This window comes from Gopherus flavomarginatus, chromosome 7 (genome assembly GCF_025201925.1).
Source record: "Gopherus flavomarginatus isolate rGopFla2 chromosome 7, rGopFla2.mat.asm, whole genome shotgun sequence".
Lineage (NCBI taxonomy): Eukaryota > Metazoa > Chordata > Testudines > Testudinidae > Gopherus > Gopherus flavomarginatus.
Genome location: NC_066623.1, coordinates 38,807,068 through 38,819,480, shown reverse-complemented (window position 1 = coordinate 38,819,480; position 12,413 = coordinate 38,807,068). Strand labels below are relative to the sequence as shown.

Genomic DNA, 12,413 nt, shown 5'->3' with positions numbered 1-12,413 from the left:
TAACTCGCAATACAAAAGTGACACAAACGTATAAACAAGATTATCATACTTAGCAAATCTTAACATTTTTCACAGACACCTCACATGGCCTAGCTGGACAGATTCCTTGCAATTTTATAATGTATCAACAATATCATACGTATATTCAATATAGCATCACAGGCAGGATGACCTCATGCTGTTCTTCTCTTCCTGTGCGCTTCCCATCTCCCTGTATGATTGCTGTGTAAATGGGAAATGATTGCCTAGGAAGGAGTATTGCGAAAAGGATCCGAGATCATAGTGGACTACAAACTAACTATGAGTCAACAGTGTAACACCATTGCAAAAAAAGCAAACATCATTCTGGGATGCATTAGCAGGAGTATTGTAAACAAGACACGAGAAGTAATTCTTCCGCTCTACTCCGCGCTGATTAGGCCTCAGCTGAAGTATTGTGTCCGGTTCTGGGCACCACATTTAAGGAAAGATATGGGCAAATTGGAGAAAATCCAGCGAAGAACAACAAAAATAATTAAAGGTCTAGAAAACATGACTTATGAGGGAAGATTTAAAGAATTAGGTTTGTTTAGTCTGGAAAAGAGAAGACTCAGAGGCGACATAAGTTTTCAAGTACATAAAAGGTTGTTACAAGGAGGAGGGAGAAAAATTCTTGCTCTTAACTGATGAGGATAGGACAAGAAGCAGTGGTCTTAAACTGCAGCAAGGGAGGTTTAGGTTGGACATTATGAAAAACTTCCTAACTGTCAGGGTGGTTAAGCACCCTGGAATAAATTGTGCAGGGAGGTTGTGGAATCTCCATCATTGAATATTTTTAATAGGAGGTAGACAAACACTTTTTTCAGGGATGGTCTAGATCAGGGGTCGGCAACCTTTCAGAAGTGGTGTGCTGAGTCTTCATTTTATTCACTCTGATTTAAGGTTTCACATGCCAGTAATACATTTTAACATTTTTAGAAGGTCTCTTTTTATAAGTCTATAATATATAACTAAACTATTGTTGTGTGTAAAGTAAATAAGGTTTTTAAAATGTTTAAGAAGCTTCATTTATAATTAAATTAAAATACAGAGCCCCCCCCCGACCGGTGGCCAGGACCCGGGCAGTGTGAGTGCCATTGGAAATCAGCTCGCGTGCTGCCTTCGGCAAGTGTGCCATAGGTTGCCTATCCCTGGTCTAGATAGTACTTCCTCCTGCCATGAGTGCAGGGGACTGGACTAGATGACCTCTTAAGGTCCTTTCCAGTCCTATGAGTCTATGAAATGGGGCTTCCATTGTTTCTGATTCCACCATGCTGAATTTACATAGGAGAAAAGTAGATAGCTGTGACATTCCCTCCTGTCTGGGCAGACTGTACCGCCTAATATTAAGGAGTATCCATAATTCTTTATATGGTATTAATACATACATTTCACAATACTAATCAGTGTGTCATTAGCTTTGAGAAAAAAACCTCACTCTATACACTTTTTAATACAGTAATATTGTGTACAGTTAGTTGATTTAGTTGCTTATCACTTGAGCTTCAGCCTCTCCCCCCTCTTTATATACAACTAAATCTTTGAAATGAATCCTTCTGAAAAGTAAAGGAGACCAAGCTGCTTCTCTCCTGGTGAGTGTAGACTCCATGCTATCTTCTCCCCACTTGTTAGTGTGAGGTTTGCCTCCATCCCTTGTTAGCTTGTTGAGTCTGTTTATTGCTTATATGTAAGTTGAGGTAAACACACATTTCTTCGTTTAGAATAGAACTGATTAACAACTCCCCCAATACACCTGATTTACACATTATTTATAATTACAGCAGATATTCAGAACTCTTAATGCCCATTGCATGGGTACATCACATAAGACTATTAATGATCAATGAGTTATTAGTTTTCAGCGGATATCTTCCAAGACCTATTTTGTACAAAGATTATTACAATAGTGTGTAGGGTGTGAATATAGGGGTGCTTAGTGTCACACCATTAAATTGCCCATTGTTGGTGACAGAGCTTGGACTAGAGCATGCATTTCCTGAGTTCCAGTCCAGTGTCCTAATCCTGAGACCCAGAGCATCCTTCTTGTTTTCCCATCTGGCCTGAAACACACGAGCATTAGCAAAGGTTATTTTTATGGGTTAATTAGTTTTCTTCAGGTCCCTCTCTGCCATGCTAAATCTCCTTCCACCAACGTTGAGCTCATGCCCTGCTTCCTCTTGGGTTGAAAATTAACTGCTATGTTAATTTTGATGAAATAAGAGGGCCCAAAGAGTCAAAGGTGTTAACACAACTCTGTCACTGTAAAACACTGAACAGTTATGCATGGTTCGGTTTAGGGTTTTGAGGGCAGAGACCTCAGTTTGCCCAGTCCCATCTCAGACATGTTAGAAACTTCATGCCAAGGTTTGGATGATTTTTGATTGGGATACCCAAGAGAAAAAGAATAAAAAACAAAACATAAAGCATTTAAATTTAACTAGGGTAGTTATGCAAACCAAACTTAATCCAAACTTAGCAAAAGTCCCTTTTTCAGAGAGAGGCTAATAATCCTCTTTAATGGAGAAGAAAGGCTTAGTTCTGTCACTGAATTTTGAGTTAATTGTTGTCGTCAATAGTGTTTACTTTCTCAGCAGACAGACATAAAAAGGAGAGAAGAGGTTGGAAAAGGTTGGGGAAATATGGCTTTTTATTGAGGTTCTCAGGACTCTTGTCCACTAGTTAGACCTAATTTCTAAAACACCGATTTTGGTCTATTAATTTCTGATTCCATTCTTGTTTACAATTCATGATGTCAACACAGTCCTTGCATCCTTTCATAGCCCTCCATATTAAAAACTAATCCAGACTTTGTCTCCTTTTTGTACGTTACTCTATTAACATTATTAATAGGTTATTGTAATGTTTTATCAACTTTCACCCACTTTCCAGCAATTGAGCTCACAACTGGAGTAGGCCTGCTTCACCCCGATTATTATAACAGCACTGAGGACAGTCTCTCTGAGGCTTGTTTCTACTATTCGTTTTTATTTGTTATTTACTGTAACTTGCACTGTTAGCTGACTCGATTCTGCTCGCTACTGCAGTGCAACCTGCTTAGAGAACAGTGGTATCACATGAGATTTACATTTTCCTGCATCCATCTGGTTGTAGGAGGACTTGCATCCACTCCCTCAAAGGCACAGTATATGGAGAAAACACATAGGTAACAGCATTCAGCAGGGTACCAGTAATTCTCATGCTAATGACTAGTGATGAAGAGAGTAGAACCTTAAAAAATTACTAGTCCACAAGTATGATATTGTTCTAGATATGGTCTCCTGGCTGCCTTACAGGGCTGGGAATTGGATACTCTGCTAATTTTGCTTGTTTTGCTTTTCTTTCTTCAGATCACTAAGTTGTCAAAGGAGCTTGAAGATACTAAGATGGAAATTGCTACTATCTCTTCTAAAGCTGCATCTGCTTTGCCTCCCCCGCCGCTCCCTGGAGCGACTGTGATCCCGCCGCCGCCACCTCCCCCGCCGCTCCCTGGAGCGACTGTGATCCCGCCCCCGCCGCCTCCCCCGCCGCTCCCTGGAGCGACTGTGATCCCGCCCCCGCCGCCTCCCCCGCCGCTCCCTGGAGCGACTGTGATCCCGCCCCCGCCGCCTCCCCCGCCGCTCCCTGGAGCGACTGTGATCCCGCCCCCGCCGCCTCCCCCGCCGCTCCCTGGAGCGACTGCGATCCCGCCACCTCCCCCGCCGCTCCCTGGAGCGACTGCGATCCCGCCTCCTCCCCCTCCGCTCCTTGGCATGGCTGGGATCCCGCCTCCTCCCCCTCTGCTCCCTGGCATGGCTGGGATCCCACCCCCTCCCCCTCTGCTCCCTGGAGGTCCTGGGATCCCACCGCCTCCTCCAGGAATGGGTGGCCCTCCTCCTCTGCCCCCTGGGTTCGGGGGCTGGGGAGCCCCTGCAGCTCCAGCTCTCCCCTATGGATTGGCTCCAAAGAAACAATATAAGCCAGAGGTGCAGCTGCGGAGACCTAACTGGTCTAAGGTGAGACCTGCTAACTGTTTTCCAGCGCCTTCCTGTGCCAGGTGCTGTCGCTCACTCCATATTCCCTCCATCCTTTAGAAATGTGTGACTTTATCAGGCATCCTTTGTGGTGCATGTAGGGAGAGGAGGGGAGAGGAAACCACCTGAGAAACAGGGGTGTCTGGTGGCTAATGAAGAGCAAGAGCTTCTTTGGGGGTCAGGCCTCCCCTGTAATGTAGCACTGTCCTCGTGCTGGAATTGTGATGCCAAAGAGCACTCTGTTTCCTCTTTAGCCTGCAGCTGCTGATTAATGGACTCTGTGGTGTTTAATTTCATTTAATTTCACTTGTATTGTTTATTGAATGTTTTCTGTCCTCTGCCTTGAAGGAAATGTTTTGAAGGCAGCACCATGGTAACAACCAATTTAATAATCACAACTCTTCTAAAATATGCAAGCAGTAGATAATTACTCTGCTCTAGAAAGCACAGGCTGCTTTGTCATTTAAATTAAAAAATTTTCTCCCAGGTTTTTGGTTTGTGGTTGTTTTTTGTTTTTTGGTTTTTTTTGTTTTTGTTTTTGTTTTTGTTTTTTTTTTTGAACCAGAACAAAGATAGTAAATGTGTGTGTGAGAAGAATTGTTGCTCTGCAGACATCTACCACAAGCAGGCAGCAAGTGTGCACAGCCCAGTCATGCTGGCACCAGAGAGCCTGTGGGCATAACAAGGAGGCTGGCCTCCTCTTTCCTGTTGCATGCTTATTTGGTTTATTAGCACAGAGACATTGCATGTAATAGCTCAGTGGGTTAATATACTAGCCTTCCACTTTGGAGGATCTGCATTCAAATCCTTTTCAGCCAGAACTGTAGCCAAGTTTGATGGTCTCAGTGGTCATATGTATGTATCACAAAATTGATGTGCAGTTGAGCCCAACTCGCCTTGTCTGCTCAGGATAGGCCCAAAATTGGAATTGGCAAAGCAGTATGAGGACTCAGAACTGGACTAGGAACAAGTCTTCTGCAGATCAGGATATAGGTGAATTGGCAGAGCTGTGTGCAATCCAAGGTCTGGGATATCCTGGTGTGCTACAGGCCAGGATTGTGGAGCATTAGCAGAGCTGTGTGGAGGTCAAACATTAACAAATGTTGAACCTGTTTGCTCCTCATCAACAATGCGGAAGTGTTACTGGGGTTGTCCTTTTTCAGCTTTACGGTCTAATGTGCTGGTGCTGATAAAACAGGCAGAATTACACGTAGGAACAGGCTTTCTGTTGGTGATGGTGGGTGTAGTGGTAATTATATCCACTGCTTGTATTTTGGTAGTGCCCTTACAGTTCCAGATGCTGTCTCACTTCCATAGGGACACAGTCTCTGACCTTAAGAGCTTACAATACAAGAAGTCAAGTAGCTTAAGATGAGTGATGGAGAGGGATAAAACATACAGTCCAAATATGAACTTTAAACTATCCCTACAGGCCTCTCAGTGTAATATTAGTTATTTAACTTGTACAGAGGACATGGTAGAAGTAGCTCTTGAGAAGTTATTTGAATGAGAATATAGAGGCTCTGAGGGGTCAGTTCAGGAGAAGAGTAGCATGGAAGATGCTTTTGTTGTAAAAAAGGATACAAGGCTGGCATTGTTGTGGGAAGCAGTGTAATACACCTCTAACCCAATATAACACAATCCTTGAGAGCCAAAAAATCTCACTGTGTTATAGGTGATACCGTGTTATATTGGGGTAGGGAGAGGAACTGCTCCCTGCTTCAGCTCACCTCCACTCTGCCTCTGCCTCTGCCTCCTCCCTGAGTGCGCCGCTGCCGCTCCGCTTCTCCCCGCCCTCCCAGGCTTGCCGTGCCAAACAGCTGTTTGGCATGGCAAGCCTCAGAGGGAGGAGAAGTGGAGCTGAGCAGCATGCTCGTGGGAGGAGGAGGAGTGGAGGTGACCTGGGGCAGGGAACAGTTCCTCTGCCTCCCCCCCTTACTTGTGGTGGCCTCCCTGCCCCAGCTCGCCTCGACCTCCTCCCATGAGCATGCTGCAGCTCTACTTCTCCTCCCTCCCAGCCACGCCAAACAGCTGATTGGCGCAGCAAGCCTGGAAGGGAGGAGAAGCAGAGCTGCGTCGTGCTCTTGGAAGGAGGCGGAGCGGAGGTGAGCTGGGGCCAGGGGGTCCCGGGGAGGGCCACAGCAAGTAATGGGCGAGCGCAGAGGAACTTCTTGCGTAACATGAACTCGAATATAATGAGGTAAAGCAGCCCCGTCCCCTGGAGCACTGCTTTACTGTGTTGTATCCGAATTTGCGTCATATTGGACTGCATTATATCGGGGTAGAGGTGTAAAGAGAAAAGAGCCCTCCAGCAAGGGGAGAAAGGGGGAGGTCTTTGAGGGTGAGATTAAGAAGCCTGAATTTTATTTGGTGGAAAAGAGAGGGGCAGTAGAAGGGTTCAGAGTGTGTAGGGGAGAGACATGGGAAGAATGACTGGTACGGAAGATGATCTCAACAGCTACATTTTGTGTGGGCTGGAGAGGTGAAATGTGGGTTTCAGAGGGACTGGAGAGAAGGAGATTGCAATTGCCAGGACAGAAGATGGTGGTGACCAGAATAAGCATTTTAGCTATGGGCTAGAAAGGAAATGCTGGATCTTAGAGGGGTTATGGAGAAAGACCTGGCAAAATCTGAACACAAACTGGATGTGTGAGTTAAGGCAGGGAAGCTGTCAAAGATGACCCACAGAATATGGGCCTCAGTAACAGGATGACTGTACTGTCAACAGTAAAGCTAGAAAGACTAGCGAGGGTTTTGGAGGAAAATTGAGGTGTTCATATTTAGCCATGTTTTATTTAAATTTGATGGTAAGACATCTGAGGGGAGATGGACACAGACTGAGTTAAGGGGCTGGAAGGAGCGAAGCAGATATGGACAAGTTGATGAGTGAGTCATTGGTTCTAAGACAGTAGTTGAAACTGAGCAAAAAGATCACCCTGAGAGAATGTGTACAGGGAGAAGAGGAGGGGACCAAGGACAGAGGTCTGTGGGGCATCTGCAAAGAGTAAGAGAGGAGGATCTGAAAGATGTTAAAGGAACAAACAGGGAGATGGGATGAGATCTCCTGTAAGCTGTGTATGTGTACACACAAATTTTGACCGTGCATCATGCTTTGTCTACCCTACAGATTATAGCAGAGGAGCTCTCCCAGGACTGTTTCTGGACCAAGGTGAAAGAAGATCGATTTGAGAATGATGAACTCTTTGCCAAGCTAACGCTCACTTTCTCTGCCCAGACTAAGAGTAAGTGCTGTGCGCGGTGTCACTCCAGATTCTTCAATGAGCACTGAGGAGTGGGAGGGATCTGGGAATAATAAGGGGAACACTGAACTTTATTCAGAAGGAGTACACAGGACTTAACTGCCAAGAGGCTATCTGCCGTGTAGTGGGAGAGAAGTTAGGCAAGGACTTCTCAGTTGGCAGTTGAATGCCTTGATAGACCAGTCTTTTCATGGTGATTTTGTGATCCTTTTCTTTGGCGCCTGAGCACTGTGCTGGAATGGGAACATTTGAGGTAGAAGAAGTTCATTCTAGTATGTGGTATCATCCACTTGATCTAACTTTCTTTTCCCCTCTCCTCTCCTCGCCCTGCTTCCTGTTCTGTGGATTCATCGGGCCGCTACCTGCAGCCTCCAAGGGTGAGTAGCATCAACCTGTCTGAGACTGCTTTGGGGAGACTCTACCATCTGAAAAGTAATTCTGCTGAGGGGAGGGAGTGATTACTGCTCAATGAACAAGATCCTTAGGATGAAGTGACTAGCCTGGGGAAACCTCAGAAAGAGGATGCTGGAAGTGGTTTCCTCCCATTAGCAGGCCTTTCCCTTTTTACTGCAATAGTATTAGTGGTGGTTCCTAAGCGTTTGATTTACTTATCAAATACAGCTGAAATTCTCATACTCTTACCCAGGTGTGTGTCGGGCTCCTCCGTGAGCCCCAGGCTCCCTTTCCCTCCACTCTCATCCTTTTAAAGGAGTTGAGAACAGGATGCACAGTTTTTGCTTCCCCCAAGCCCCTACGTCCCCCATTTTCTGTCTAGTGTAATAGTGATGTTACCATTATTATGTAGTTACAGGGTTTCTCCACCATGAGTTCCTTCTTGAACTGATGCAGCACTTGCCTAACTCCAGGTGTTTTCCAACTGTGTCCTCTCTGAAGTTTTACCCTGAACTTAGGCTCCTTGTTTGTTCTGGGCCTTTGCTCTCCCCTCCATGTAACACCTTGTCTGTATTGTGGGGTGAAGCTTAACTCACTCACACACACAGCCCCTTACCAGTAACATGGGTTCCTTGTCTGTAATGGTGAAATTTTACTCTTCTTCCTCTTCCTCTTTGGGCTTCCTGTCTGTAGTTGGGGTGCCAGATCACCCTCTGAAGTGTGGGATGAAGCTTTTCCCCTACCTTTGTCTGTAGTGCAGGGCCCCTGCCTGGATGGGGTACAATGGATGGAAGAGTTTGTCATGTTGCCAATTGAGATTGCAGCTTGGCTGATAAATTGGCTGCCTCATCTCCTCTCTGCTTCTTTGTTTTATTTAGATGTTCATCTCAACCCCTGATTCGTGAAGCTAATAAGCACAGCTTCAAATCCTCTGCCCCTCTCCCCTGCCCCAGCAGAATTAGCATATTTATAGACAGTATAATTTTTCCTCTTGATCTGATCTGATGGTGCCAGGCTGCACTTTAATTTGTTTCAGTAAAAAGCTTGACAGGCCGCTAGGCGCCTCTGGCAGCTTTCAGGAAGTGACTCACACATTTGCATAACAGAAAAGTACCCTTAGTGCTGCAATGAAACCCTGTCCAACCTCGCTGGCTGCTCACAGGAGACCTGGACAGACTCAGGATGCTGCCTACTGCTGGCATGCCACTCTCAGATGTTCCCCCTTCGTTCCTCCGTAAGCAGCTGCTTGAGCGGAGCACAACTTTCACAGCTGCTCTTGCAAAGGCATCTGGGCAGTCGTGGTCCCAAATGGGTGAAAACCTTGCACAGGTTTGGAGTAACTGCCTTGAATGAGGTGATGAGGGAGCTCCTATCCCTTCCCTAAGAGGTACCCAGTTAATAGGGCAGGGAAGGGCCACTCTTTCCTGTCAGTGATGCTCTTCTAATGCCACATGTCCAGGATATGTCCCACCTAGGAAGCAGGCAGATAATCCTCCCAGGATTGCATATTGTTTCTGTCAGAGGAAGGGGCAGCAATACTTGGTATGGGAGGGTGGCAGTGGACTGCTGGAGTCCATCAGTGCTGTATCATGCTTTCCTTGATCTTCTCCCTCCCCCAGATGATTGTCCCTCAAAGCATTGCCTTGCCCTGGGTGATACTGGTTCTTTCTGCTTTCTCTGCAGTTGAATGGCTTAATATTAGCCTTGTGCTGGCCAACAGGCTGCACTCTCATTGTTATGATTACCACAGAGTGCATTCTGAGCAGAGGGAGGAGGGTTTGGTTGTTGTATGAATTTTCCCCAGTTGTGCTTGTGGGATCTCTATTAGTCCATTTTCCCAAACTCTCACTGCCACCCCTGTGGGTTCCAGCCTCATTCTCACATGGGTTTTGTCTGATGACTGCAGGCATTTAGGTGGCAGGCTAGCAGATTCTGTACTCGCAATGGCAAACACTCCTTCCCGTTCTACCTCCTAATCACCCTTGCCCCCTGACTGAGCTGCTCTCTTGTACAGAAACCCCCCCCCCCCATGCCTTTTAGGAAGGATTCCTGGACTCTTCTGTTGAAAGGGTCTGACCCTGTTTCACTAGTGGCCTCAGAGACTCTTTTAGAAATGATCTGAAATCAGCAGGGACACTCCATCCCCTCCTAAGTAGTTGTCATAATGAGACTTCTCAGTTCCTCTGTTTCTAGCATTCAGGGCTTGTCAGATCAGGAAACAGTTTATAGAATCATAGAATATCAGGGTTAGAAGGGACCTCAGGAGGTCATCTAATCCAACCCCCCTGCTCAAAGCAGGGCCAATCCCCAGATAGACTTTTGCCCCAAATCCCTAAATGGCCCCCTCAAGGATTGAACTCTCAACCCTGGATTTAGCAGGCCAATGCTCAAACCACTGAGCTATCCCCCTGGTATCTCTAGTGTTTTAAGTCAGAGTCTGACTGCTAGTTTAGGGAAGGTTGGGAGCCCACTGCCTCAAAAGCAGTGCATAGGTCAGTCTTGACAAGCAAATATCTGTGCTGAGGTCATAACCTAGGCTCTGCTATGCAGTCAAATGGTCCAGCATGCAGGGGAACCCAAGATGGGATGGCTAAAGTGCAGCCCATGGAGCCAGGTTCAGCCTGTGGAGCTCTTTGCTGTACCCTGCTGCTGCTGCCACCATACAGAGCTCAGATCACACTTCCACCATACACTCTTGATCCAGGGGTGTGGCCATTGCTGCCTGACTCTCTTTCTCTATGGAAGATGAGGCCACGTGCAGTATGCTCTCTAATGCAAATTCAGTGCAGCTCTGTAGCTTCTGTTAAATTTTCCCGTGTTTGGCCAAATTTGGTGATCCTCTGCACAAGGGATCCATTGTAAATCAGAGGCTTAAAGTGCTGTTTTTAAGCACCAGTGGATGGTGCCCATGAGAGCCTCACTATGCTCTTCATGCTGAACAGCTGGAATCAGGCCAACCCCCAGGCATCTCTCATTTCAGGAAGAGTGAAGGGTGATCAGCTGTTGAATCTGGGCAGTGTTGGCACAGCTAGTGCTGTATTGTGCAGTGGTAACAGTAAAAGACAGGTTGTACAGTGCTGATGGAAAGCCTGAATGAGGCCCCAGGGTAGTGACTGGGGAAGGGTAGCTGCCTTTCTCACTAGGGTGGGCACTATCTGAAGATGGTTGGGTTACTTAGCAGGGGACTGTAGTGGTGAAAAGGGGTGGTCTAGTGTCCCTGTCTCAAGGATTTCTGCTGTCTTGTGGAAGTGCTCACTCTGAGTGGCAGTCCGTACTCTGCATCTCCCAATTCCTACTTGTAAAGTTGGGAATTTGTCCTCTGGGGAGTGGAAACTAAATGGCTGAGGTGGGAGCTTGAGTAAACTGTGCATGAAAGAGTTACTACTCCCCACTTTTCTAACTGTGCTGAATGAATGCTGTGAAGGCTGCAACATCTCTATTAGGCTTTAAAGCTCCCTGAAGAGGAGCCTCACACACTACTCCACAGGTAGACTCCACTTTAATATGAGCAGGGTGCTCTTTAATTTTTAACTGGCTTTCAATTAAAACTACAGAGCTGCACTTAGTTCTGTTTAATGGGTTTGGCATTACACTGTGCCCTGCTCTCTGAAAGGTACAAAGTGCACCTGGCCATTTCCCTCCTCTGCCCCCCCCCCATCCTGCACTTGCCTGTGAAATATTTAACTCCGCTCCTTCCTTTCAGCTGCCAAACTTTTCTTTCAAAGTTTAATCATTTTTACTCAGAGGGTAAAGAAGAATCTCTCCTCTCTATATGAAATGATACTTGAAATGAGATTGTCAGCAGAATGTCTTTTCCCTTCCTCTTTCCCCTTTTCTCTCTTTTTTTCCCATGCTTCAGTGACTCCAGCTTTCCCTGATTTTTATTTCAATTAGTCAGTCAGACAGCTGATGACAGTTCAATTATTTAAATATTGGGGGTCTTGCTTTTAATCTCTGTCTCAGGGAAGTGAGTGGTTTGGCAGGAAGAGCGATAGCTGAGCTGGCCAACCAGCATGCTTGTGCCCACTGCCACTTGCCATCCATTCCTGATGTGCCTGTCACTGTAAATCAAAGAGGTGGCAGTGTGCTGAACATTCTTAGGCTGCCTTATCAGAGCTTGGGCTCTAGGCCCCAGTGGACTTTCCTATCAACTTTTCTAATCCCGTGCTTCATTTCTGCAACTTCTCCACTTTGGTTGGCAGCCCATACTAAGAGAAATACGGTGCACACAGAATAGGGTGAATGGAAGGGGCTCCCCCTTGGAAAGTTTGCAAAGAGGTTTGTAGAGTGTTTAGTGTGCATTAACTGGCTGTCCACTCATCCCAGTGTCTGGCATCTCTCCTTTCCTTTCTCCTGCTCTAACAGGTGAATGCTGAGGCTCTCTTCCCCATCTCACTGAGTGCTCTGTGCAGAATATCTTTCAAAACTGTTTAATATTTATGGAGTTAAAAGCAAATGGAAGGCAAGGCACTCTCCTCTGTCTGTACCAAGGCAGGTTCTTCTCAGAGACTCCCAGCCTATGAAAATTTCACAAGCTTGAACTGTGAGGTTGCTCACGATAAATCAGTTGCCTTCTCAACTGATTCCAAAATGAACTGAAACACAAATGGAATGCTGAGGGCAGCAGTGTCCTGGGGTCAGCCTCACTCCTCCCTTTGAGCTCTAGTCATTTTGTGCTGGGATGTCAGAATTCCTTGGAGCTGCGCAGTGTGATAGAAGAGGTTGTGTTGAG

At 46.3% G+C, this 12,413-nt stretch overlaps 1 protein-coding gene across 1 annotated transcript in view; it reads left to right on the top strand.

Annotated features, from left to right (window-relative positions):
- Nucleotides 1-12,413, top strand: part of DIAPH1 (diaphanous related formin 1) — a 177,678-nt gene that overhangs the window by 98,920 nt on the left and 66,345 nt on the right. The window contains exons 16-17 of the mRNA XM_050963451.1: nucleotides 3,366-4,010; nucleotides 7,156-7,279. Coding sequence (XP_050819408.1) covers nucleotides 3,366-4,010; nucleotides 7,156-7,279 — 769 coding nt within the window. The remainder of the gene's footprint in view (nucleotides 1-3,365; nucleotides 4,011-7,155; nucleotides 7,280-12,413) is intronic.